At 55.4% G+C, this 27,604-nt stretch overlaps 3 protein-coding genes and 1 non-coding gene across 5 annotated transcripts; 2 read left to right on the top strand and 2 right to left on the bottom strand.

Annotated features, from left to right (window-relative positions):
* Positions 1–2,318: 2,318 nt before the first annotated feature.
* Positions 2,319–4,908, top strand: LOC129131281 (complement factor D). Its single transcript, XM_054650187.2, has 5 exons — positions 2,319–2,467; positions 2,644–2,797; positions 3,046–3,190; positions 3,493–3,750; positions 4,435–4,908. The coding sequence occupies exons 1-5, from the start codon at positions 2,401–2,403 to the stop codon at positions 4,609–4,611; spliced, it is 801 nt and encodes a 266-aa protein (XP_054506162.1). The 5' UTR covers positions 2,319–2,400; the 3' UTR covers positions 4,612–4,908.
* Positions 4,909–6,183: 1,275 nt separating this feature from the next.
* MED16 (mediator complex subunit 16) lies at positions 6,184–20,337 on the bottom strand. 2 transcript variants are annotated; one of them, XM_077191361.1, is made up of 15 exons: positions 19,815–20,337; positions 19,521–19,725; positions 19,121–19,228; positions 18,661–18,830; positions 17,046–17,477; positions 15,460–15,565; positions 14,667–14,822; positions 12,969–13,180; positions 11,382–11,588; positions 10,739–10,949; positions 10,008–10,141; positions 8,471–8,663; positions 8,040–8,256; positions 7,530–7,613; positions 6,184–6,813 (listed from the first exon to the last, which is right to left on the bottom strand). In XM_077191361.1, the coding sequence occupies exons 2-15, from the start codon at positions 19,654–19,656 to the stop codon at positions 6,687–6,689; spliced, it is 2,493 nt and encodes an 830-aa protein (XP_077047476.1). In that variant the 5' UTR covers positions 19,657–19,725; positions 19,815–20,337; the 3' UTR covers positions 6,184–6,686. The 2 variants fall into 2 exon arrangements, with proteins under 2 accessions (XP_077047476.1, XP_077047477.1); XM_077191362.1 differs by having other exon boundaries at positions 20,036–20,337.
* A 21-nt stretch (positions 20,338–20,358) lies between these two features.
* Positions 20,359–20,465, top strand: LOC129131443 (U6 spliceosomal RNA). The gene has a single exon (XR_008535643.1). It is a non-coding gene; the product is annotated as a U6 spliceosomal RNA (small nuclear RNA).
* A 135-nt stretch (positions 20,466–20,600) lies between these two features.
* On the bottom strand, positions 20,601–27,589 carry R3HDM4 (R3H domain containing 4). Its single transcript, XM_054650188.2, has 8 exons — positions 27,418–27,589; positions 25,292–25,446; positions 25,060–25,178; positions 24,455–24,578; positions 23,994–24,079; positions 22,350–22,435; positions 22,063–22,118; positions 20,601–21,450 (listed from the first exon to the last, which is right to left on the bottom strand). Exons 1-8 carry the CDS (start codon positions 27,459–27,461, stop codon positions 21,347–21,349), a joined length of 774 nt encoding a protein of 257 aa, XP_054506163.2. The 5' UTR covers positions 27,462–27,589; the 3' UTR covers positions 20,601–21,346.
* Between the last annotated feature and the right edge of the window lie 15 nt (positions 27,590–27,604).

Below are 27,604 nucleotides of genomic sequence, written 5' to 3'. Positions count from 1 at the left end.
ACCTCGCTCCGCACCGCTCGCACCCCGGGCCGTGCCCAGGGGCCGCCCCCGGCCCACCACGGCCCCCGATCAACCCTTGCCCCCCTGTGCTGCGGGGGGGTGCCCCCTGCCCCACGGCCCCTCCTGGCCGGCAGAGCCCCCTCCCCTGCCTTTGGGGACCCGAGGGGTGGCCAAGCGGGGGTGCCACACCACGGAGGGATGAGTTTTGACCCCAAAATTCATCACCCCAGAGCTCTGCCAGCCCCCCCCGGGCTCTCTCGGCTGGCCGGTGCTTGCCCTGCCCGTGGCAGCCGTTTCAGGGCAGGGATTCCTGGACCCGAGCTCACGGGTAGCCCCAGGGACAGTGCCAGGGGCCACCCTCAAGCAGGAGCCTCGTGTCTCCCAAATTTGGGCCTGGGGAGGGAGGTGGGTGCAGCTCCCTTTGCTTTCTGGAGGCTCCCAGCACCCCCTGGCAGGGGCAGCAGCCCCGCAGCCCCACCTGGCCCTGCCCTCACCCTGCAGAGGGTCCCGGTTCTGCCCTGCCCCGTCTCCCACCCTGTGCCCCATTCCCTGCACCCCACTCTCACTTGTTCCCCCCAACCACCCTCTCCCGGTCCTGTCCAGGGTCTGAGCAGCCCGAGCTCCACACGGTGCCCTTGTTCCATTTTTGGCCCTTAAGTGGTCCGAAATCTCCCGGCGTATTTAACGTGGAAATCCCGAATCCCTGGAAGCTGCGATTAAACCGCTCCCCCTGCGGAAAATCCCGGATTTGAGCCGGGCTCAGCCCCCTCCCAGGACGCCAGCGCCCTGCTCCAACCCCTGCCCAGCGTGGGGACAGCGGGGAGGGGAAGCCACCACTGCAGGGGTGGACACCCGAGGGACAGAGGCACATCTGAGCCTCGGGGACCCCCAGAGCCCGACCCCTCCTCCCGTGTGTCCCCCACTGGCCTGGGGGGTCGGGGGGCTCAGAGATGGGGGCGATGGGGGGGTCTGAGCAGCCGGACAAAGGGAAGGCGGCAGCTCGGGGGTGTGAAAGCTCATGGAGCAGGGAAAGAGGAGAGGATGGGTGACCCCTGGAGCCCTGCTGGGCTGCCGGGAGCTCAGCCTGCTCTGGGCAGCCACGGTGGCCATCCCGGCAAGGGGGGAAGGCAGCGAGACCTCGAGGAGTGGTGAGAGGCTCCGTGTGGGAGTGTCAGGGGTAGGACAGTGGGGATGGATGGACACGAGAGATCTCTGCAACCAGGTCAGGAACTTGGGGTTCATTGCAAAGGGCCTGGGGGCAGGGCCCTGCTGGAAGCTGCCAGGCACAGCTGGAGCAGGACTGAGAGGATGAGAGGGGTGGAGAGGATGAGAGGGTAAGAGAGTAAAAGGGGTAAGACAGCAAAGTTCCCATTACAATACAATAAATCATCTTCTGTGTTGAATACTCTGATTCTCACTAACCAATCTAGTACAAGATACAAATCCTACAGCATTTCCATACAGCCTATAAGAATCATTACATTACCATACTGTGTTACATTTTAAACCCTAAAAACTCCTCTTTGGGCCCCTTCTGCCAAGCTGGTAGGGTCTGCTCTGCCCCTTGGGCCTGTCTGCAAGCAGAGGGTGTTGTTCCATCAAAAGGGGATCACCTTCAGCTGGCCATGCCATTGTTTTCCAGTTGTTCAGTAACTGAGGGATCTCAAAGCTTGCTTTCATTTCAATCTCACTTATAGTTTCTATATCCTCAAAATCTTTTGCCAGACAACCATATTTATAAGGCTTTCCTGTTCCATCTTCCCCAACAGCTCCGGGGACGAGCCCAGGTTGGGGCTCCGGGCGGCTCCGGGCTCGGAGCCGTGGCGGTGGCTCCGCTTAGCGGCACCGGGGAGAAAGGCAGAGGGGACCGGGGCTGCCACGGCCACCGGCATCCCGGACACGGCGCTGTGGCTGCCATCACCCGCCCAGACCCTGCAGGAACCCCTCGGGCAGGGGTGACGGGATGGGTTTGTACCCCTGGGCACCCAGCACCCACCAGGGAGCGGCCCCCAGGCCGAGTGGGGGCCCCTGGGAGGGCTGGGATAGAATTTCCCAGATTCTTCTTTTGCCAAAAGCCTGAACTTTTTCGGCATTTTTCAACCCCGGCGCAGAAATCCCCGGCAGCGGGTGCCAGGGCCGGCAGCTGGGCCGGGCTGTTTCCTCCTCCCGCGCTGTTTGTGCCGGGAACTCTTGACCCCTTTTATAAGCTGAATATTTCAAAACATTCAGCCCACGCTGCGGAAACCCCCCCGCTCCCTCCGCTCCCCCCTTTTCCTGCTCCCCCCCCCGCCGCCCCAAACTGGACATAAAAGCGAGTCCCAGCCCCAGCCCCGGGTCAGCAGAGTCCTCCCTGCACCCCAAAACCCCCGGGCGGGCAGAGGCACCGCCAGCTCTGCAGCCATGGGGCCAAACCCTGCTCCCGTGCTTGTCCTGGCTCTGCTGCTGCTCCTCTGGGCCCCAGTGAATGGTGAGTGCTCCCCCCACACCCCAGAGCAGTGACACAGCACGGGGGTCCCTGCCCAGCTCCCCAGTTCCTGCCACCAGGCGCTGCTGCAGCCCACGAGGAGGGGTCTGGGGGTCTGGGAAGGGACCACAGGAGCGACACTCCCCTGTTCCCCCCCTGAGCCCGGCCTCTCTCTGCAGGGCAGCCCCGGGGACGCATCCTGAGGGGCTTTGAAGCCAAGCCCCACCTGAAGCCCTACATGGCCTCGCTGCAGCTGGACGGGCAGCACGTCTGTGGGGGCTTCCTCATCGCCCAGCAGTGGGTGCTGAGCGCTGCCCACTGCATGGAGGAGACGTGAGTGTGCCTGGGGGGGTCGATGCAGGGCTGGGGGGCTGCAGGACTCAGGCCAAACCCCACTCTGGAGCCTCGACCCCGGTGTCAGAGCGTGGGCCTCAGCTCCCACCTGCAAGGAGGGCTGGGCAGGGGCTGCAGGGCCTCTGGAGCTCTCTGCTGGGCTCTGTGACCCCCCCCAGCACCCCATTTCCATGGCTGGGGGCGGTGACACCCCCAGCTGTTTGTCCCACACTCTGACTCTCTTCCAGGGATGGCAAACTCTTCCAGGTGCTGCTGGGTGCCCACTCGCTGACGCAGCCCGAGCCCCACAAACGCCTGTACCAAGTTCGTGCCCAGTTCCCCCACCCCGGCAGCAACGTCCACAACAACAAGGATGACCTGCTCCTCCTCCAGGTGGGCTGGGGGCTGATGGCACCCTCCTCCCCACCGGGCACAAATCCCACTGTCCCTCGGGGCCCTGCAGTGGAGGAAATCCTCACGGTCAGGCCGGGCCATCCCTCCCTGTCCCATGGGACCATCCCTGCTTCCCCCTTTGAGCTGTGTCCATCCTCCTCAGAGCTCCAGCTCTGCTCTCTGGCTGCATCCTGGGGCTCCAACCAGGAGGCAAAACCCTGAGGTGGCTCTCGGTGTCAGGGCTGGGCTCCCCAGGGCACGGCTGCCCGTGTGACCCGGCTCCCCCCGTGGCTTTGTGGCAGCTGGAGGAGAAAGCGGAGCTGAACTCGGACGTGCGGGTGCTGCCCTTCCAGCGGGAGGACAGGGACGTGGCGGCCGACACGGTGTGCGAGGTGGCGGGGTGGGGCACCACGGACCACAGCGGCACCCGGCCGGACAAACTGCAGCAGCTGGAGCGGCCGGTGATCAGCCGCGATGTCTGCAACCACCGCACCCGCCACGACGGCACCATCACCCGGAACATGATGTGCACCGACTCCCGCAGGAAGGACACCTGCAAGGTAGCAAACACTCAACAAAGGATCCACAAAGGGCTGGGAGGGGGCAACGGGCACAAGGCTCAGAGCCTGGGAAAGGAGAGGGGCTCTGGGGACAGCATCCCCAGGATGGGTGCTCCCTGTGCTGGGGTGTCCTGGCAAACCATTGGTCTTGGTAAACCCTTGGCACCATCACCCAGAATGTGATGTGCACCGACTCCTGCAGGAAGGACACCTGCAAGGTACCAAACACTCAACAAGGATCCACGCGGGGCTGGGAGGGAGCAATGGGCACGATGCCCACAGCCTGGGAGAGGCGGGGGGCTGTGGGGCAGGAGGGGACAGTGCCCCCGGGGTGGGTTCTCCTTGTGATGGGGTGTCCTGGCAAACCCTTGGCACCATCACCCAGAACGTGATGTGCACCGACTCCTGCAGGAAGGACACCTGCAAGGTAGCAAATACTCAGCAAGGATCCACGCAGGGCTGGGAGGGAGCAATGGGCACAATGCCCACAGCCTGGGAGAGGCGAGGGGCTGCACAGGAGAAAGGGGGCAGCAAGAAAGGGGGCAGCATCCCCGGGGTGGTGCCCCTTGCTATCCACTGCAGAGCAGCTCACAGGAGCCTGGGGGAAGAAGGAACGAGGGGCTGGGAGATGGGCTGGGTGTCCTGGCAAACCCTTGGCCGTACTGATGAGGGCCGGTCCTGCAGGGAGACTCCGGGGGACCGCTGGTGTGTGGCGGGGTGGCCGAGGGAGTGGTCACGGCCGGCTCCCGCGTCTGTGGCAACTACAAGAAACCGGCCATCTACACCCGCATCGCCCCCTACGCGGGCTGGATCGACAGCGTCATGGCCTCTGCCGCCGATGGGGAGGGGGACACCCGCTGAGGGCACCCCAGGGACCTGCTCTTTGCCAGGCTTGCTGCTGCCAGCACGGCCAGAGCACACCCAGTGCTGCCCTGCCAAGTGCCACGGGCTCCCAACGCTGCCCACCCCACGAGCCAGGAGGAGGGCTGGGCCAGGGGACTGGTGAGGAACCAAAGAAGGGGGTCCCTGGCCCCCCATTCACAAAGCACAGGGCCCGGGTGGGGGAGAATTGGGGGTCACAGCCCTCAAGAGGCTTTGCTGAAGGTGCCCAGAATGCTGCCTGCGACCGCTGCAATAAAGTGATGATGATGATGATGATGATGATTCCTGCAGAGCTGCTGGGCTGGAGGAGTGGGGAGAAGGAGGAGCTGGGGGGGTCTGTGCAGGAGCCCCTGCCCAAGGGGAGCAGGATATAGGGTGGGACGTGCTGAGGTTGCACCCTTGGGGACGGTGTGGCCTTGGGTGGGAGCTGGGGACACATCCTGCAGTGTGGCCACAACAGGATTGAGACCTGGGGCATTATGTGAACATTTGGGGAGGCAGAATCTGCCTGTAGCTGAAATGGCAGTGGCAGCTCTGGCTCCCACAGTGGGATCCATGCTGGATTCTCACTGGGACCCTCTTGTCCCAGGAGCTGAGGGGCAGGACAGGGCAGAGCCACCTTCCCACCACACCCTGGTCACCCCCAGAGCCCTGCTCTCCCACTGCCCTGTCTTGGGAGGGAGCAGGGCCAAGGCACGGCCCAGGGCACTGCCAGACCCTTCCAGTCCCATCCCAGGAGCTCCATGGTCAGCAGGGAACTGAGGGGGACACGGATGTGTCTCCATTCCCCTGCTCTGCTGCTGTTCCCAATCAAACATTAAATAACCCCAAGCCTGTTCTATGAGGAGCTCACAGAGGGCCCCGTTTGAGTTTTACTTACAGGGGAAAAGAGCCTTAATAAGGTGCAGTTTCCTAATTAGCCATTTGATTGTCCCTAATTAGCAGCAGAGCAGAGAGGGGGAGAGGTCTGTACAGCTCTTACAGCTCTGTGCAGTGAAACATTCACCGGAGTCGAGGGATGAACTCTGTCACCAGCTCCAGTTCTCAAGAATAATGAAATCATGGCTCCAGAGGGAAAGGAATGTACTAAGGCTGGCTCTTAAACGGTCTGTGGGGACCTGGAATTGCTGGCTGGGATGCAGCAGCAGAGGAAGCTCCAGGCTTTTCCCCCTAAGAGCTGAAGGAGCCGTGGGAGAGGAGAGGGCCCAGATCAGCCCCAGGGTGGCTCCTCGAGGTTGTGATTTCCTGCCCGGGGCAGCAGCAGCTGAGGGCAAGAATCTGAAAGGATTTTTGGCTGCAGCAGGAATGCTCCTCCTCTGGCACGCTCAAGTGTCCAGCCTTGCTGAATCTGGAGGCTTGCACAACCCCAAGGATCTGATGTTTTTTCCTCGAGTGTCCATAAGGCAAACCTTGAAAACATCCATTTCCCTTCTCCTTTTTCCAATGATGGTGGCTCCTTTCCTGACAGATGTTCTGGCAGCCCTCGCATGGCCCCACTGCCGTGGCCCCACACTGGGCAGCCACGTCACACCACAGAAACAAAGCACTTGGTTCTGTACAAAATCAGGAGAATTTTTATTTACAACAGCAAGAGGCAAAGGCAGGGTTCACTCCAGGCAGCAGCTCTCATATTCCTGCTCCCACCCAACACTGATGGGCACACAGGAGCCAGATCCTGTCTCAGGGATGAGTTTGCTGAGGGATCAGGAGTGTCCAGCCCATGCCTGGCACTTCCCAAGGCACAGGATGGATGTGAGGTACCAGCTGTGCCCCATCACCACCCTGCCCAGGCCAGGGCCCTGCTCTGCTGGCACAGACACAAAACACAGCCAGGCTCTCCCCTCCTGGGCCCCAAATGATGGGGAAACCTCTGGCATTCCTTTCCAGCTCTTCCCTGGCAAGAGGCAGAGCTCCCTCAGCTCTGTTTTCCAGCACAGCTCAACCAGCAGCAGCTTTTCCAGCAGGAGGGACAGGAGCTGCCATTCCCTTGTCCCAAAACCTCCACGAAGGGAGCCCTGTGCAGCTCCTGGCCCTCACTGCATCCCAGGAAGGGCTCAGGAGTAGCTGAGGGGCATCTTCCTCCACAGCCCTCCACACAGGCAGTTCTTGATCCAGCGCTGCTCCCACTGCTTCACTGCTGTCACCTTGTTGGGTGACTTCAGCATGGTGACACAGCCACACCTGTGGGGACACAGAGGGTGCAGCCAGCCCAGGGGCACTGCAGGGCCAGCACTGCTGGGGAGCTGCATGCACCACACAGGGATCTGGGGGGGAAACCAGCTCCTGTCATCTGCAGAGAGCACCAAAACCAGCTGAAACCAGCAAGCAACAATCCCACTGAGGGCTCTGCTGGAGCTGGAGCCTGGCAAGGAACAGCCCCAGCTGCTGTTTATACATGAAACAACTGACAGTCATCTCACAAAAATGATCTGCTACAGAGGCTTTCTATTAAAATCACTAATTAAAGCTAATTCAATCACATGACTTAGATGGATGTTTGTTCCCTGAGCCATTACCCTGCAATCCAGGCCCTCCCATGAGGGTGCATGAGTAGGGCAGCATGAAATGCAAGCCTGGTGGAAAGATGACCCCAAAATGGGGGCAAGGGCAGTGAGGAGAATCCTCCCTCCAGCCCTGCCATGACCACAAAGGTGTTTTAATTATCAGACTCACAGAATTGGGCTGTAAAGGAGTTGCTGCAGGGTCTCCTCCAAGCCAGATTACTTTGAGAGCTTTTTCTGATCTGTTTGATTTTTAACCCAAGGGCCAGGCTGACACTGACATGGGCATCTCAGGTTGGGGACACCTTAACCACAGCCCCAACCAGTGCCAGAGAGCTCCTGAAGGACACAGGACAGTCCAAATCCTGCCCAAGCTCCACTGCAAGTGCCACTTACCTGGTACAGGACTTGCATTCCTCTGTTGGGTATGCACCCAGGTGCAGCCGCCTCAGGTGGTCAATTTTGGGCTGTCCAGGGGCCCTGGGGAGAGAGAACAGGACTTTCCTAGACTCTCACTTTCCATCAGCTGCTCCCAGGACAGGGAGCTGCATCTCACTGGCCAATATGGCACAGGTTCTGCCCACTTGCCCACCCAGTGCCATGAGATTCATGGTCACAATTAATCACATTAATTAATGGAGTTTTTCCCCCACCATTTGCTATCACTTTTCAGTACTTAAAATCCCCAGCCCATCATAAGCTGAGAAAGGAATTTGAGCAGAGAAGACAAACTGCTCTTGGGCCACAGCAGCAAGGAGACAAGCCAAACCTCAGAGCTGCCAAAACTCCTTCTCACTGTGCACTGACCCATTCCAGGGGTTTGTACCTGACAAACAACACCTTTGTATGGTTCCAGGGGTTTGTACCTGACAAACAACACCTTTGTATAATTCCAGGGGTTTGTACCTGACAAAGGCATCAAACTGGGAAGAGACAGTGTGGCCAACGAGCCCGGGAGCCTTCCCAAACTGCAGCCTGACCAGCTGCTTGTTCTGCAGCTTGCTGATGATGCCATCGTTGATGGGCAGCCAGTCAATGTTGGGAATGAGCAGCTGGCTGGGCAGGAGGCAGCACTCATCGATCAGGGCATCATCGGGCTCTGTGATGTGATTTTCCTCACGACCTGCGTGGGAAATGAAGGAAAAAAACCCCTGTGACCTTTACATTTCCCCCTCAGAGCTCCAGAGAGCTGCGTGCAGCCTCCTCCTCCACTGCCAACTCAGCCTGGAAAACAATAACCTTGGCAGCTGCACTTGCCCTTTCTCAACGTGCCAGACCCCCTCGGAGTCACGTCCCACCCCGCTGCTGCAGGAATTACTGCTCAGGGCCACACTCACAGCACAGCCAGAGCTTGGTCAGGAGCCTGAAGAGCAGGGACATGCTGTCCTGGGTGTCTGAGGTTGCTGTGTACACGGGGAGGCAGCTGGGCTTCAGCAGCCCCCAGATGCGGATCACCACCATCAGCTCGCGGAACATGCCCAGGGAGGCGCCGTCGCGCAGGAAGCTGTGCCCAGGCCGCACTGGGGAGCCCTGTGGGGACACAGAGGGGTGGCACCAGCCTAGGTGGGCTCACACCAGCCTGGGGGAGGCTCACACCAGCCTGGGGGAGGCTCACACCAAGCTGGGTGAGGCTCACACCAAGCTGGGTGAGGCCAGCTCTGGTGCCAGATCAAATAGAGACGAGGATCGCCAGAAACAGCTCCCCTTGGGTTTTTGTTTTGTTCTTAGTTCAGATTCCATCAGACAACTTCTACAAAACTCAAACAACTACATTATAACCACAGACAGACCTAACCATGATGTCTGGCTGCAGATCTAAACTCCTTACAGCCAGACTGTTAGCTCAGCTCCCTGGAAAAAGCATCACCATCCTCCAGATTTGTGTGTCAGGGAGCTGTTAGTGCTCTCTTCTCCTCTCCGGGAAAAGGCTCCATACTCTTTGTGTGACTTGCTTGATTAAAAGGTAAATTTTTCAAAATAAGAATGATGGGAAATAACTGATGAAGTTCCTCAGAGGAAGAGGTTATTCTGCCTGCAGACACCCAGATGGGGAATAAGCTTTTCCAGGAGAAGCCCTCTGCATGCAAGCTGAAGGGTTTCACCTGCCCCCATTCCCACTGAGGACATGCCAGCAGGCTGGCACAACTCAGCAGAGCTCTCGAAAGAAAGTGAGGTGTTGTGCAAATCCTGCAGCTTCTAAAGTGAGGGAAGATGGAGCTCACAGCAGCCCCAGCCACCAGAGTGCATCCAGACAGCTCCTGCTTCCAGCAGCACACACCCGATGCTGTGCTGGGGATGCTGGAGGGTCACCTGAAGGTGACAACACTGCAGAGCTGCAAGAGGAGTGTGTATGTGTGTGTGTCTCACTCCTTAGTGTTAGCTAAAGCAAGAAGAAGCTGATAAGGAGATCTCCCCAAGGCTGTAACCAAGGAGACCAAGAGAAGTGAGGAATTGAAGAAAGATAAGAAGAGAACTTTGCAGCTGGATGCAGTATTTTTAAAAAGTTAGTTGAAGTCACTGGAACTTTTCACCAATAGTGTTATGTTGATTTATTGTGGCCAATAGTTAGGGTAGAAGAAGTATAAACAATTAGAAAGTGTATAAAAGGTCAGCCATGTTCAATAATAAAGAGTTGCCATCTGAGACTGCTTGTGGTCTCTGCTTTGTGTCCTGACCGCCTCGACAGCGACAGAGGAGTGTCCCCAAATCCCCCAGGTGCTGTTCACAGCCCCAGATGGGCATGGAAAGGGCCATTCTCTAATTCTGCTGTTCCTTACTCCTGCCCAGTGCCTGTGCTGACAGGGACATGTGGCCTGTGTGCCCTGGCAAAGCTCCCCAGCACTGCCCATGGGTGTTTGTGCCCATGGGTCTCACCTGGTTGGGAAGGCTGGCCAGCAGGTAGAGCACAAAATCCCCCACCCACTGGATGAGCTGCTGCAGGGACTGCAATGTTGTCATCTCCAGGACAAACTCTTCTGTCTTCAGGTTAATCATCACCTTGTCAATGTCTGGAAAAGAACCAAGACATGGCCTGGCTCAGGAAAGATGGATCCAAACCTCACACCCTCCCTGTGGAGGTCATCCTTGTTCCCCTCTCCAAACCCAGGAGTTACTGAGAGGCTGTGACACCACAGGGAACAGCCCAATCCCAAAAATTGGGAATGCAGAGCAGGATGAGTTACTGAGAGGCTGTGACACCATGGGGAACAGCCCAATCCCAAAAGCTGGGAATGCAGAGCAGGATGAGTTACTGAGAGGCTGTGACACCATGGGGAACAGCCCAATCCCAAAAGCTGGGAATGCAGAGCAGGATGAGTTACTGAGAGGCTGTGACACCATGGGGAACAGCCCAATCCCAAAAGCTGGGAATGCAGAGCAGGATGAGTTACTGAGAGGATGTCACCACAGAGAACAGCCCAATCCCAAAAGCTGGGAATGCAGAGCAGGGTGAGTTACTGAGAGGCTGTGACACCATGGGGAACAGCCCAATCCCAAAAGCTGGGAATGCAGAGCAGGATGAGTTACTGAGAGGCTCTGACACCACAGGGGAACAGCCCAATCCCAAAGCTGGGAATGCAGAGCAGGATGCTCTGAGCAGTCAGTACCTACATCCGTGATCTTGGAGCAGATCTCGGTGAGCCGGTCCCCGGGGCTCTTGTCAGGGGTGTTGAGGAAATGTGGGCGCAGCAGAGATTTCAGGGTGCAGCTGATGGCAATGAGGAAGAGCTTGGCGTGGTAGTCACACACACGGGCGATGGTGCTGGAGGAGAGCTTGCACAGAGAGGCCTTCATGGCAACAATGCGTGTGGAGAGCACCTGAGCCACGGGGAAATGCAGCAAAAGGCACAAAAAAAGGCAGGAATTAGCATAAGCTCATTAGAGCTGCTGCTGCTGCTGCTGCTGCTTTATTCTCTGCTCTCCCTTTCTGCTGCAGGAGTGACAGGAGCCATGCACGTGAGCGCTGTGCTGGGCACGTGCTGCTGCTCCCAGGAATCTGCCAAAAATAGATTTCACCATCTCACCCCAAGTTTCCAGCAGCTAAAACCCTGCTGATATCAGGAGAAGTGAATGCTGCTGACATGGAAGCTCTTCCCAGCTCCATCACTGCCCCAGCAGGGCACTCAGAGAGCACAGCCAGCAATGTCCTGAGGACTGGCACTGGCTGCTCCCCTCTCCAAAGCCCTGAGCACCCCCATGCCCACCCTGGGGGTGAGCCCAGAGCCCCCACCCACCCACCCACCCACCCACCTGCTGCAGGGCTGCATTCTGACGCATGTACTCCTCGTGCAGCTTCTCCACCAGGTTCTGCACCATGCTGGGCTGGACGTGGAGCAGGATGTCCCACCAGTCATAGCCAGTGACCATGCAGTACTCCAGCAGGAACAGCAGGTGCCTCAGGGACATGTTCATGTCCAGCACGTGGCCCATGGACGGGGAGATGCGGAGCATGCTCAGCTTGAAGGGAGGAACCAAACAGAAAATGGCTTCAGGAGTGGGGCATTGTCAGGGTCTTCCATGGCAGGAAGGGACTTATGAATCTCATGTTCTTAGAAGGCTAATTTATAATTTTATGTACTAATATAATAATAATAATAATAATAATAATAATAATAATAATAATAATAATAATAATAATAATAATAATAATAATAATAATAATAATAATAATAATCTAAATGCAATATATATTCATATAAATATATGTATATAAATTAGATATATAATTTATATATAAATATAAATTAGATATATTATATAACATAATATCACATTATATTATATATTATCATATTATATTAATATAATACTATAATACAATATTATATCATAATATAATATAATTTCACATTATATTATATATCATCATATTATAATATATTAATATAATATTCTAATACAATATTATATCATATCATAAGATATAATGTAATGTAATATAATACAATACAATATAATAATATTGTATTATATTATATATGTAATATATATTAGGATGCTATACTAAAACTTTACCAAAGAATAGAGAAAGGATACTTACAGAAGGCTTAACAAGAATGATACTAATGAAAAACTCGTGACTTTTTCTAGAGTTTTGACACAGTTGGATGGTGATTGGTTTTTAAGTAAAAACAATTAACATGTTGGGTAAAGAATCTCTAAGCTACATTCTAAACCAGCAAAACACAGGAGAAGTAATTTTTTTTTTCTTTGAGGCTTCTCAGCTTCCTAAGAGAAGAATCCTGAGCAAGAGGATTTTTCAGAAAATATGACTGTGACATCCCACAAAGCCACCACCCAACATGGGGCCCAATGAAGCTCAATCCTGACCTAGTGACAGTTTCTGACACTGATGGGATACATCCCTTTCCAATATGGATCTCACCACTGGAATTCCCAGTGTTTCCTCAGTAACCCTGGCATAAAATCAGCAGGATGGCTTCTGTGGCAGTGCTGGAAACAAAAGTTTTAATAAAAGGCAAAACAACTAAGCTCTTTACAGAGAAAAAACAAGCCAGGGCAAGAGGTTCTTGCTCCTGGTAAAACTCCTCACAAAAGCCATTAGTTATTTTATTCTCTTCTTTTTCCAATAGATTGCTCAGGTGGGACTTTTTGGCTGTTCAATTGGCTATCTTAAAGTTTGAGATGAAACCCCCAAGGTCCTATGAGGTAGGACCTCATAGGAGGTTGAGTTGAGTTGAGTGCTTGGCAGGTTCAGTTTAGATGTACAGAAGAGAGAAACTTCTGGGCTTTTTTCCTTTTTGAGGAGACAAAGGCCAATTCTGTCACTCCATCAACAGGAGTGACCCATCCCTACATCCATAAGAGAGCACCAACCTTTCCATGACTGTCCACACCAGCCAGGGCCAGGGATGTCCAGGAGAGCTGCATGGCCTTGAAGTGCACCAGGGGCCCTGTGGTGCGGGGGCGTTTGAGGGCCGGCTCGTCCACGGGGCGCTGCGAGGAGGAGCCGTAAAACACAGCCATCATCTGCAGGGACAGCCTGTGCACAATGTGGACACTGCCATCGTGGAAAGCCAAGGCCAGGCCTGGGGACAGGGGATGAGTGAGGATGAGCAGACAGCTGCTCCCAGCGTGGCAGAGCCCTCGCCCAAAGCAGGGGCTGTAGGAGTGGCGGGGTAGGATGGTCGGGATGGATGGAGATGAGAGGTCTCTGAAGCCAGGTTGATGGAATTTGGGGTTTATTGCAAAGAGGATCTGCTTGGAGCTGCCAGCCACAGCTCAGAGCAGGCCCCAGAGAAGGAAAGACAGTGGTAAAGAAGATGAGAGACAGAGAGAAGATGAGAGGATAAGAGAGCAAAGTTCCCATTACAATACAATAAATCTTCTGTGTTGAATATTCTGATTCTCACTAACCAATCTAGTACAAGATACAAATCCTATAGCATTTCCATACAGCCTATAAGAATCACTACATTACCATACTGTGTTACATTTTAAACCCTAAAAACTCCTCTTTAGACCCCTTCTGCCAAACTGGCAGGGTCTGCTCTGACCCTTGGATCTGCCTGCAAGCAGAGGGTGTTGTTCCATCAAAAGGGGATCACCTTCAGCTGGCCATGCCATTGTTTTCCAGTCACTCATTCAGTAACTAAGGGATCTCAAAGCTTGCTTTCATTTCAATCTCACTTGTAGTTCCTATATTCTCAGAATCTTTTGCCAAGCAATCATATTTATAAGGCTTTCCTGTTTCATCTTCCCCAACAAGTGGCCACCACTGAAGCCCATGGAGAAGCCAAAGGGCTGGGGGCTTCTTGGGTTTCTGTGGTTGAGACGACCCCTGAGGTATTAAAAAGTCTTTTTTCCCAGCCCTGCAACCAAAGAAGAAGTCAGTTCTGCTTTCCAAGGTTGTTTTCTCTTATCTATTCCATTCTTTCTCTGACCTGCTGAGATCTGTCCAGCAGGTCAGGCTGTGGCACAGTGCCTGCCCTTGGGGTGGTGTTTGCTTTTCATACTAAGAACTGTGTGTTCTTTATTTACAATAATTTTCCAATACCTATCACCTATGTTAGACAGTCTGTCTCTGCTCTAAACCAATCCAGAAGTGTCACCATCACAGCAGGAGATGGAGGACAAGAAGAAGAAAGAAGGACAGGACACACCCAGATTCCTCCATCTTGCCTCTTGAACCCCCATTCTAAATCCCCAAAATTCTACTTTTTCACCCTGTGACAAATTCACTATCATCCTACTCAAACTCTTGTGGCTTGTAAATCTTCACACAAAGTTGGTAATTTTTTCCATGGACTAAAATGGAAGGCACAGGTGGTTTTGACTCCATGCCAAGGTCTCTGAGCCTTTTGCCAGGGTCTCAAATCACCCAGGGCAGCCAGAGGAATGTGCTGGGTCCCAACAGGAGCTCACAGAATTTCACAGCCTCTTCCCACAACGAGAAACACCACATTTATAAGTTTTCCCTCAGCATTCCACGTGCTTTCCTTCAGCTACTGCTCAGGTGGTGAAACTTCAAGCAAAAGTGACATGTTTAGGACAAAGACAACAGGAACTCCTTACCCAGCCCGGGGAAGAACTTGGTGTCATTTGCCACCTTCAGGTCAGTGTTGGTCAGGGAGATTGGGAGCTTTGGCAGTGCCACAGCTGACACCCGGTCCAGGTCGTTGGTGGCAGACAGGATCCTCCACTTCAGGATCATGGGCTGCTTGTCTCCCACTAGCAATGACCAAAAAAGCAAATTAGTGAGAATTCTGTCCCACAAAAATCAGAAAATCTGTCCCTCATTTCTGCCCCAAGCTCCCCCAAGCAGGACCATGAATCAGGACTGGCATATTTCCCATATATTTCCCATACATTTCCCTCATAGTTCCCTATTTTTTTCCTGAATTATACCAACATGTTTTGCTAAATCTCTCTTGATGGAAGCTCTGCTGCGGGTGAGTAAGATCCTTACACACAATAATCCTTTATATTTCACCAAACAAACTGCCCTGATTAATTCTGTTTTATCTGAGATCAGTGAAGCCAGAGCAGGGGATTAATCCAGCTCTGCTGCTCAATCCTGGTCCTTTGGGAGCCTTTGCTCCACTGGTGGCAGGAAGGGCGGCTGCGCAGCAAAACACAAAAATTTATTTTAAAATCTTTTATGAAGTGAAAGCAACAACCAAACCCCTTCCTGGAAACAGCAACTTGCTGCCTATGATGCAAACAGACAGAATGGACTGAAAACACCTGAAAGTAAGCATAAGATTCTGAATAATCACAAACATGGGATAATGGATGTGAGAAACTGTGCTGTTTTTTCCCTCAGACCAAGCTCCTGTTCTTGAGAGTGCCCAGAGCAGACACTTACCCACAGGAGAGATTTGCTGGAAGATGTTGTTGACAGGCAGGCCCTCCTTCCTAAGGGACCAGCACTCCACAATGCTGTTGTTTTGGTTGGAAGCACAAAGCAGCACCTGTGGAACAGAGCCCCCCACCACAAACTTCACAACAGGGACAACACTGCCCTGGTCATTCCCACCCTCCCTTTCCAGGGTCCTGCTCCACCAGCAGAAAGCAGAGGATCAAATCAGTGGGAAGTGAGGTGAATTAGGGTTCCAGCTGCACCAAAAGGACAACTAGGAATGCCAAAGGTATTGCAGGATGTGCTGGTCACCTCCAGACCCTCTGAGGAAGGCCAGGAGGATCAAAGAGCAGCTGCCCACTGTAGCCACATTTCTCCTCACAGAGAAAAGCAAGGCACAATTCTTCACAAGGATTTCTGAGATTCACATTCTCTGAACCTCAGAGAAAGGAAAACCACAATTTTTATCTCATTTGCTGTGCAAAAGTAGAATGCAATATGGAGATTGTTTACCCAAAGTGATGGTGTTTTGTTTCCTTGGCCTATCAGGGCCAAGAAAGTCTGTGTGTGTGTGTGTGGTGACTGTCTGGGTAGTTGTGTGAGAGTTGAGTGCTTGGCAGGCTCAGTTTAGAGGTACAGAATAATATAGTATAGAATAAAGTAATTAATTAGCCTTCTGATATCAATGGAGTCCTCCTCATCATTTGTCCTTCATCAGGTGCAAAAATATCCACTACAGAGGAGCAAAAATATCCACTACAGAGGAGCACAAATATCCATTATAGGGCAGGAAAAATATCCACTATAGCAGAGCAAAAATATCCACTATAGAGGAGCAAAATATCGACTATAGAGGAGGAAAAATATCCACTATAGCAGAGCACAAATATCTACTATAGGGGAGCAAAAAATATCCACTATAGGGGAGGAAAAATATCCACTAGAGGGGAGCACATATATCCACTATAGGGGAGCAAAAATCTCCACTATAGGGGAGCAAAAATATTCACTAGAGGGGAGCACATATATCCACTATAGGGGAGCGTAATATGCACTATAGGGGAGCACAAATATCCACAATAGGGGAGCAAAATATCCACTAGAGGGGAGCACATATATCCACTATAGGGGAGCAAAAATATCCATTATAGGGGAGAACAAATATCCACTAGAGGAGAGGAAAAATATTCACTATAGGGGAGCAAAAATATCCATTATAGGGGAGCAAAAATATCCACTATAGGGGAGCACAAATATTCACTATAGAGGAGCACAAATATCCACTAGAGGGGAGGAAAAATATCCACTAGAGGGGAGGAAAAATATCCACTAGAGGGGAGGAAAAATATCCACTAGAGGGGAGCAAAAATATCCATTATAGCAGAGCAAAAATATCCACTATAGAGGAGCAAAAATATCCATTATAGCAGAGCAAAAATATCCACTATAGAGGAGCACATATATCCACTATAGGGGAGCCTAATATGCACTACAGAGGAGCACAAATATCCACTACAGAGGAGCACAAATATCCATTATAGCAGAGCAAAAATATGCACTCTAAGGGAGCACCAATCTCCACTCCAGCCCACCTGCTCTGACATGTCCCTGGCCAGGAATTTCAGGTGGGTGATGGCCGGGTACTTGTCCTTGCGCGCGGGGTCTGTGGTGCAGCGCATGAAGAGCGAGGGCAGGATCTCGGTGTCAATCTTGCACTTCTCGTTCACCACGCTGACACAAACCTTGTAGAACTGCACAGGGGAGGTGCTGCTGCCATCAGATGTGGCCACCACGATGTTGCCCCCGCCCGTGAAGGCGACGTCGGCCAAGGCCACGCGGCAGCGGAGGCGGCAAAGGCTCTCGGTGGCCGTCAGCACCTGCCCGTTGGGCTTGAGGAGGGACACGGTGACCAAGCCACTGATGGTCACAGCAATCCAGCCCTCCATGGGCTTCCCACCAAACAGAGTCAGGGATGGAGAGAATTTCACCCGGGAAAACTTCTCGCCGAAGTTTGAGGCTCCAGACTGGAAGAAAGGTCAAAAAAATGTAAGCGCTCGCAGCCAAAATTAGAAAAAAGGAATTAATTAGTGTTCTGATATCAATGGAGTCGTCCTCGTTATTCCTCCTTCATTGGGAGCAAAAATATCCACTATAGAGGAGCACAAATATTCACTATAGGGGAGGAAAAATATCCACTATAGGGAGCACAAATATGCACTATAGATGAGCAAAAATATCCACTACAGGGAGCACAAATATGCACTATGGGGGAGCAAAAATATCCACTATAGATGAGCAAAAATATCCACTACAGGGAGCACAAATATGCACTATAGATGAGCAAAAATATCCACTATAGGGGAGCACAAATATCCACTAGAGAGGAGCAAAAATATCCACTATAGGGGAGCACAAATATTCACTATAGGGAGCACAAATATCCACTACAGAGGAGCAAAAATATCCACTATAGGGGAGTACAAATATCCACTATAGCAGAGCAAAAATATCCACTATAGATGAGCAAAAATATCCACTATAGGGGAACACAAATATTCACTATAGGGGAGGAAAAATATCCACTACAGGGGAGCACAAATATCCACTATAGGGGAACAAAAACTGGAAAAACAAGAGAGCCCAGAGCACAAACACAGGCAGGATCCTGAGCTCTCTGCCAACATCTGAGCCAGACTGTCACTGTCATCTTTTCTGAAAAACCCTCTTTGCCCAGGATTTTCTCCTGGAAAGCTGAGAAGCCTCAGTTTCTCCCTGTTTTGCTGCTTTGGAATGTGGGTTGGAGACTGTTTGTCCAAACATGTGAATGGTTTTAACTTAATGGCCAATCATGGCCAGCTGTGTCAGACTCTGAGTCAGTCAGGGGTTTTTATGATTAATTCTTGTTAAACCTTCTGAGGTTTCCTTTTCTGTATTCTTTAGTATAGTGGGAAGGGAAGGGAAGGGAAGGGAAGGGAAGGGAAGGGAAGGGAAGAGAAGAGAAGAGAAGAGAAGAGAAGAGAAGAGAAGAGAAGAGAAGAGAAGAGAAGAGAAGAGAAGAGAAGAGAAGAGAAGAGAAGAGAAGAGAAGAGAAGAGAAATCAGCCTTCTGGGAACATGGAGTCAGATTCTCATCTCTTCCCTTGTCTGGGGGGATCCTCACAAAGGCCAGAGAATTCCAGCCCAGATCCCTCAGGAAGCTCAGACAAACCTTCTCCACGTGCAGAGCCAGCTTGACACCGTTGTGCAGCCAGGACAGGGCCACCACAGGGTCCCCTTCCACCACGCTGCCCACTGTGTTCTCCCAGCTGTTGGCCAGGTGATCTGTCATGCTCCAGCACTTGATGTGGCCATCAGCATCTGCTGAGAGCAGCCTGGAGCCTGTGACAATGACACTGCGTGAGAACAGGGGGAACGGCCAAAAGTCCCCAAGGAATTGCACCCCATTGCTTTGGGACATGCACAGCAGGGGTGGGACACAGTGACAATGACACTGAGAATAGGGGGAATGGCCAAAACCCCCCAAGGAATTGCATCCCAATGCTTTGGGGCATGCACAGCAGGGCAGGGACACGGTGAATGGCCAAAACCCCCCAAGGAATTGCACCCCAATGCTTTGGGGCATGTACAGCAGGGCAGGGACACGGTGACAATGACAGAGCCCAGCCCACCTGACTGATCCCACTCCAAACATGTGATGACTTCAGTGTGGCCCGAGTTGACAGAGTAGACGTCCCAGGGGTGCTCGGTGTCGATGATATGGACCATATGGGTGAGATCTGTGTGAACAGAGAAGTGATTCCTGTCCCTTGGCACTGCTGCTGAGCCTCAGGTGATGCAGGAAAAACATAAAGTATTTTATAGAAAATTTATCATTTATAGAAATGATTTGGGGTAGTGCTTGGTCCTGGTTTAGGGGAACCAAACCCACTCCAGGGAACAAACGCAGAGGCTGAAGGATGGAAGGAAAAGGAGGAGAGCAGCCTCCAGGGGCAGGGCAGAGCTCTGGCCCAGCGGATCCCGGCCTCTCCCGAGAGCACCGGGAGGGATTTCCCGAGGGGTTCTCGGTACCTTTCTCCTCCTCATTGCGGAGGTCCGTGGTGAAGGCGATGAGGTTGCGGCAGGACCAGGCACACACCAGGGGGATGGAGGGGCAGTGGTTGCTCTTGGGCTTCTTCTCCCACTCGCACACGTAGGCCAGGTCCATCCCGCCGGCCCGGACGGGACACCGGGGACGGGACACCGGGCACGGGACACCGGAGAGCCTCGGTCCTGCCTGGGGGCGACACAAAGCCGGTCACACCGGACCCCAGCCGCAGGGGGCACAGCGGGAGGCACAGGACACGGGTGGGGACAACCCCGTACCGGGAGAGACCCCGGCGGTACCGGGGGGAGGAGGAGGGAGCGGTCCGCGGGTACCGAGCCTACGGCGGGTGGGAGGGTCCCGGGGCCGGACACAGGGAGGTGCCGGAGGGACACGGGGAGGTGCCAGAGGTTCCCGGGGCTGGCGGGAAGGTCACAGGAGGGGCCTGGGCGCGGTCACAGGCGACTCCCGGGGGTCCCGGTCCCGGTCCCGCCTCACTCACCGGCGCCCGCCGCTCCTCAGGACCCCGGCGCCTCCGCGGGCTGCCCGTGCCGCGCCTGCGCCGCGCGCTCAGGCACTGCCGCGGACACCCTCAGAGAGCTAATTAGCATAACAAACTACCCAGGAGCCACCGGGCAGAATAGCAAACATAGCCGGAGTATTTCTGAAATTTTGGTAAAATCTGAGGAAAACGACGAGTGAAATACTGAGGAGTACTTGAGGGGGCTCATTATGCGTTCAATACCGAACTACACTGTAGTCACCATATGATGATTGTATTGAGTTTCTAAGCCTTTAAATACCGTTACGGGGGCAGCACGATTCGTGCTCGCTTCGGCAGCACATATACTAAAATTGGAACGATACAGAGAAGATTAGCATGGCCCCTGCGCAAGGATGACACGCAAATTCGTGAAGCGTTCCATATTTTTTGCACCTCCCCACACCCACATTTTCCATCCCGTGTCCAACCGCCTGCGCTGAGACCCCCAAACCTCCTCCTCCCCCTCATCCTCCTTCCTCATCCTCATCATCATCCTCATCCCCACGGAGACACAGAGCCGGAGCAGGGGAGCACCGTTTTTATTGTTGCTGAACCAGCGAAGGAGGCGCGAGGGGCTCCCCTGGGTCTGGGGGTGCCCGCGGTTAATGGCAGTCGGTGTCATCGTGGGACAAGAGCAACCAGCAAAGGTTTCCCTGCGAGCACCCCTTGGCACATAGAGGGACCCCCAAAATGCCCCGTGGAAAAGCAGAGCCCCAAAGGGGGCTGCACCCCTCCAGCACACACACATGTAAATACACACACACACACACACACACACACGTGATAAAAAACACAAGCTATATTACACTTAAAAACAGCCCCGTTCTGCAGGCTGTGGGGTAAAAAGCACCCGGAGCTGCCCACACCCCGCCCTGGCCGAGCCCCCGGTGGGCGCGGGGCTGCGGGAGGGAACGCGGCAGCCCCGGGGCTCTTCCGCCGGCTCAGCGATTGCTCAGCAGCCGCCGGGAGCTGTTTCACCGCAGAAAAATCTGGACCCAAATCACCCCACGGAGGGAGGCTGGCCCCGCCTGATTCTTTTTAAAAAACACCTGGGTTATAAATAGACACACAAACAGTTCCAGGAGGGCTGTGCGGGGAGCAGGGAGGGCGAGAGGCACCTGCTCTGCACCCATTGCCCTGCTGCCAGCACAGCCAAGGGCACAGCCACAAACCCCCGGCCTGGAGCGGCTGCTGGAGCAGGGCAAGGGCTGAGGAAGGTCCGGGAGAGGCTGCAGAGGACACAGGAGGGGCAGGGCAGCTGTGGGGGCATCAGCTCATCTGGCCCAGGTAGTCTGAGAGCAGCAGCTCCGGGGGCAGGAACACGCGGTGTTTGTTGCTCACTTTCATCTGGCGCTTCCCTTCGATGTCCGAGCCTGTGGGTGGGATGGAGAGGTCAGCACAACCCTCCTCCCCCTCTCAGGGGTGTCCAACAGGCCCTCCCAGGCCTCCCCTCTTCTCCCTGGGGCTCGTGGTGAGCACAGGCTCCCCTGTTTTCTGTGCCCTCCATCCTGGGGCTCACTCTCCCCATCATTAACACTCAGGCTGATTGCCACAATTGGCTCCTAATGAATCAGCAGAGTCTCCTCTGGAGGGATGGGGCCTGATTCCATCCCTGCCTTGGCAAAAAAACCTTTGGGGATGCCCAGGGCAGCACAGCTGATCCCAGGGAGGAGGAAGCAGCTGCAGGAGAGGGAACCCCGTGAGCAGATTCTTGCTTTGGACCACCCAAATTTCCCCTCAGAGCCGGGTCTGGCTGAGCTTGGTCACCACTGGGGCTGCCCAGGGAGCTCAGGGCATTGCTGGGGAGGAAGCAGAAGGGGTGGGACCGCGGGGTTATCTCTGAGCCCCAGGGCGAGGTGGGGCCCACAGGAGGAAGGGAGGAAAAAGGCTGAGCTGGAGAGGAGAGATAGTGATGGAGGGAAAGGGGAAAAAACAACAACAAAATGGAAACCAAAACTAAAACCGAGCAGACACAGGGCTCTTACTGGCAGAGACGAGATCCATGTACTGGCAGAGTGCATGGAGCAGGAGCCTCTCAAAGCTGGGGGAGAGGGGACAGCGTTAGAGCCTGACCTGTGCGTCCCTGCCCTGCATCCTCCCGGGGACACACAGAGCAGAGGGGGAGCACAAAGTGCCCCAAGGCCCTGCCCAGGCATCCCCAGGTGCCTCCCACCCACCAGGCCAGGTGGAGACCCAGCCCCAGGGGTGTCCTGTGCTCCCAAATCCCCTCTGCAGTCTGGGGCAGCCCTGGGGCACAGGGATGGGGAGATACCTGTTATCCATCAGGGCTGTGTACACAGAGTGGGGGGTGACAGAGAAGAAGGCCAGCAGCTCCTCCTCCAGCCCCTCCAGCGTCCCCTGTGAGGAGAGGCAGGAACTCAAGTGAGGAAAGGACAGTGGTGGCACAACTGATTCCCCAGGATTTACTGCCAGCAGCTCCTGGGCAAGCTAATTGAATGGGAGACAGCAGGGAGAGGAGAAATCTCCCATCTCCAGCCCCTGAGGCAGGGAAGGATCCAGCTCCTGCCAACTCCACGCTGTGTGTGCCAAGGGCTGGCACCATCCCTGGTGCTCACAGCCAAGAGCCAAAGCTCAGTGCTCTGCAAGAGCTCTGTGACCCCAGAGACACAGAGCAGCACACTGAAGGCAAACAAGGCAGCGGGCAGGAGGAGCCCAGGCTGCACTGAGAGGCTCTAATTAGCACCAGGAAAAAACAAACAGAGCCCCACAGAGCACAGGGAGCAGGGAGGCAGCACCCCCTGGGATGGCAGAGAAAGTGCAGGGCTGCATTCACCTCCCTCCTTTTACCCCCTTTCAAAATACACCAGAGTTGCCCCCAATAACCTTGTGTGGGCCACTGTGAAGACCCCAAAGGCCCCACTGCTGTCCCCGTGCACAAACACGCCCGGTTTCACCTCTCACCTGCTGTCACTGCACAGAAACTGGGAGACAACCACTAAAAAAAGCCCTCTAAGTGCCAGAAAAATCTGAACTGAGCCAGGAAAACCCCATGTGCTGGGAGCTGGATGTGTGTCTGCAACACGAGCACGTTCCCAGGAGCTGCTCTGAAATGTGGCACGAGGTCAGGGCACAGCTCTGGGCTGTGCAGGGACCCCTGGCAGCCCCCACTGTTGTGGTGGCATTTCAGGGTTTGCCTCAGACACCCCGGGTTTCTCCCTGGTGATTCCCTCCCAGGTGTGTCAGTCTCCTCTCCTTGCCCCTCCCAGCACTGTCTGTCAGTCCTGGCATTCCAGAAGTGATTGGCAGATCCAAAGGATGCCCTCTAGCCCTGGGGGCATTGGGCCATCCAGGTGTCCTTTGTCCCTTTGTCCCTCCCCTCCTGTCCCTGCTTGGTGCCTCCCTGCCCCTTCCCTGCCCCTCTCCCCGGGGTTCAAAGGAGCAGCAACCACGGGCTCAGGGAGTTCTGTTGGAGCTGGTGCTGCATTCAGAGGCCAGAATAAAGCTCTGGATCCAAACCCTCCAGCAGAACCGATTCCTTTCCTTCACCATCACCTTAAAGCTTCTCCACAGAGGGAAACCTGAGGAGCAGCCCCTGTTATGGGGGGAAGCTCCATCCCAGCACCACCAGAGCTCCTGCAGGCCTGGACTTGTCTGCAGTGCCCACCTGCAGCACCCAGCCAGGCAAAAGTGTCTGAGGGGTGAAACACCACACACCCAGGCAGCCAAAAGTGTCTTTGGATAAAACACCACACACCCAGGCAGCCAAAAGTGTCTGTGGGGTGGAAACACCACACACCCAGGCAGCCAAAAGTGTCTGTGGGGTGGAAACACCACAGTTGCCGCTATTTGGTCAAGCAGCAAGGGCCAGACAAGCTCAGGCAGGTCCTGTCCACAATATTGGTAATAATTCCAATACCCCCAGCCCTGCTGTGCCAGGCTGTGATCCCCAGCTCACCATGGGGATCCTGCCCCGCTTGAGGGTGGCGCGCAGGCGGCGGCTGATGCGCTGGAAGCACTCCTGGGGGGTGTAGGCAGGGAGCTCTGCAGGAGGGAGAAGGGATTTAGGCACAGCTCACAGCTCCGGAGCTCGCGGGGTCACTTTTTGGGAGGAGCCAGTGTCCCCCCAGCTGCCACACAGGGCTCCCTTTACAGTCACCCCTAAAGCAGCAATGCCCTCCCCAGCACAGGGGGTTTGGGGATGGCTGTGCCCATCATCTCAGCCACTTCTGGCTCCCAAAAACCCTCCCTGGTCCATGGTGGGGGTCTGCATAACCCACCCCCCCTTGCCACACCCATGGCGTGGGCTCAGGCATCCCCTGGCCCCACCACAGACAGGGAGTGGGTGCAGCCCTCCCAGAATGTACACAAGGAAGGAAAGGGAGAGGCTGTCCCCACCCTGCCTTCCCCTCCCAGCACCTTTCCACTTGTCTTCATTCTTGACAGGCAGCTTCCTCCTGTGCTTCTTCCTGGCCTCCTCCTCCAGGTAGAGCAGGACCCTCTCCTGCTCTTCTCCCGAGCGGTTCATGAAGTCGTTCCAGATCTGACAACAGAAGCCACCGAGCCCCACTGCAGAGGTCTGGGGGGGCACCTGGCTACCCAGGGCCCTTTCCCACACCCCACGAGCCCCCTCCTCACCCTCTCATCCCCAGGGACGGCCCTGAGTGTGGCCCTGTCACACCAGGGAGAGGCCACATTTCAAAACACCCGGTGACAGGGTCAGTGTTAGGCAACGGGGGTTTGGCAAGGGGCTTGTGCAGGAGGAAGAGCTGCAGCTCACCAGGCACTCACTGCCCTGCAGCCACAACTCTCCAGCAGAGCATCTGCCTGGAAATTCCCTCATCCCATGGGCCCCAGGAGCCCATCACCCCTTGGCACACACGGCAGCAGATCCCACAGATCCCGCCCTGACACCAAACCAAGCAGAAGCTGCTCAGGCCAGGGAGGCAGAGGGATGCAGGAGTGGACTACAACCATGCCATGCCATTCCAGTGTCCCCAAGGCAGCGGGGTGGCTGTACCCACCTCCACATAGGTCTCATTGTTACAGGCCTCAGTGAAGATGCTGGGGGTGGCAGAGTGGGTGAGCTCTCCCTCGTCGCTCCCGCACTCATCCTGCTCCAGAAGCGTCATCAGGTAACGAGCTGGGGCCAAGAGCAAAGCCTCAGAGGGGGGGAAGCACCTCCAGAGAGGCTCCTTGCCCCCAGAACAGCTCAGGGGAGGTTGCCCTGGGGAAGAAACCCTGCCTGGCCCTTACTGTTCTCCAGCCTCTGGAGGCTCTTGCGGCCCTTGGCCCTGGGGATGAGGTCGGAGTTGCGGATGGCTTTGTTGATGTAGTACTGCTTCCTCTTGGACGGAGAGAAACGCTTGGAGGGAGAGTCCTGCAGCAGGGGCAGGCAGTCCTCGATCCTCCTGGGGGACACAGCAGCAGGGGTGAGCCCAGCCGAGGCTCTGGGGCAGCCAGGGCAGCAGGGAGATGGGGCACCAGAGCATCACCAGCACCAGTGTTACTGCAACACATCCTCCCACAGGACCCGTCCCCCTCGGGTCACTGTGACCTCCAAGCTGCTCAAAGCAGCTGTGTGTCAGCACTGGGAGGGCCAGGTAATTAACCTGGGCAATTAACCTGGGCAATTAAGCATGCCACACAGGAAGCAGAGCGCTGGATCCATCCCTGCTGCACCTCACGCTCAGCGTGGTCCTGAGTGGGTTGGCACTGACCCTGCCACTCTTTATTGAGGGCGGCAGGAACACCACCCCAGCCTGGCACTGCCAGCTCCTGGGGGCACCCAAAGGTGCTCTGCTCACCACACAGTCAGGGTGTTGCTTAGTCACAGGCACAGCTGAGGAATGACCATAAAACTGAGGCATTTTATGGGAAAATGAAGCCACACCGCAAGCGAGAAGCTGGCCTGGCGCTGAACGCAACTGCTCAGGTTTCAAAGTTTACTAAACACCAAAGACAGGAAGTTTCACTGCCTTCACTTGCTGAAGAAGCTTCCCCTCAGGGTTGTGTGGGTTTCCTTTAGCCCAGCAGAAAGTGGGGGAGAAAATCAACACCCCTGAAACAACGCCCAGGATGGACAATCCTGAGGAGCTGCCCAGAGTGACCACTGTCTCCACTGCCACGGCCTTGCTCCATCCTCAGGGCCATGTCCCCACCGTGTCCCCTCCTTTCCAGCATTCTGGGAGCCCCAGTCCTGCAATCAGGTCCTGACAGAGGCGATCTGGGCACAGGGCAGAGCAGGTTGTGCTGTCCGATTGCAGCCCGGGCTAACAGCCAGCTGCTCACCCTCGCCAAAACCTTGATTTTTTTTTTTTTTTCCCCCTTTGCCTGCGTGGGGGCAGTGATACAGTCTTGGCTGCTGGTGGGGGGGTATAAAAACAACCACTGGAGAGAAAACCGAGGCAAAGGTGGGCTTGGAAAGAATAAAAGAGACTCAGGTATCAAGGCAATGCCCAGAGGACGGGTGGGGAGCAGTAACCCAACCCGCCACAGCCAGCAACCAGGGCTGGTGGATCAAGTTGTGATACAAAGACGGTTACAAAAACCTGAATAAACAGAGGGAGTCACCTTACACTGGCCCCAGCTCGGGGGTTTGAGTACACAGCTGCGAGCCCGGCGCTCCCTGGCGTGTCAAAACCCGGGGTCAGCAGGCTGGGAGCACCCCCGAGCGCCGTGGCTGGGAGGGGAACAGGCTGAGCCACGCTTTGCTCCCTTCCTGCAGCCTCCAGGGCCGTTCCTGGCTGCCCTGGCACCCGGCACTGCCACGTCTGCCCTGGCGCTGCCACCTCCGCCCGGTGCCAGCCTGGAGGGAGGTTCACAGGGGACAGTGACCTCGGGACAGCCACCCGAGCCAGAGCAGCGCCCTCTGAGCCAGGGTGCCGCGCCAGGCTCATACGGGACCCCAGGAGGGATCGTTCAAACCGTGACCCCGGGGCAATGGGCCTGACAGACAGACAGACAGACAGACAGACTCCTGCCTTCTCCTCCTGTCCCAGGGAACAGCGCCTGGAAGGGGAACTCGTTCTCTGCCGGGGGATTTCGGAGCTATTCCTGTCACTGACCCTTGGGCAGCAGAACGTGGCAGAGCAAAGTCGTTCCGCAGCTCCGTCCCGAGCCCCCGGTACACCCGTGCAGGAGCGCGGGGCTCCAGCCCAGCCCCGGTGACCGGGAGCACCGTGACCTCCAGGGGATAAACGCTAATTATAAGGCTCATTATGCCGGTGCCGGGCTCCGCTCTGGCACCGCCGCCGGGCCCGGGGAGCTGGGGACGGGCTGTCCCGGGAGGCGCCGCCGCTCCCCGCCCGCACCGACAGCCCGGGGGGCTCCTGCCCGGCCCGACCGCCCCACGGCCCGCCCGGCCCCGGGCCCGCACTCACGGGAACGGCTCCTCGGGGGCCGCGCCGCCCCGCAGCACCACCATGGCGCGCCGGGACTGGGATCGGAACCGGGACGGTGACCAGAACAGGGACCGGGACCTCCCTCCGCCTCCTCCACCCCCGGCCCGCACCGGCGGCACCGGGCCCGGCACCGCCCGCTGGAAGTGACGTCACGGAGGCGGGGGCA

The sequence above is a fragment of the Agelaius phoeniceus genome, chromosome 29 (genome assembly GCF_051311805.1).
Source record: "Agelaius phoeniceus isolate bAgePho1 chromosome 29, bAgePho1.hap1, whole genome shotgun sequence".
In the NCBI taxonomy this organism is placed as follows: domain Eukaryota; kingdom Metazoa; phylum Chordata; class Aves; order Passeriformes; family Icteridae; genus Agelaius; species Agelaius phoeniceus.
The sequence above is the reverse complement of the archived record's forward strand: the minus strand, read 5'-3'. Positions and strand labels throughout refer to the sequence as shown.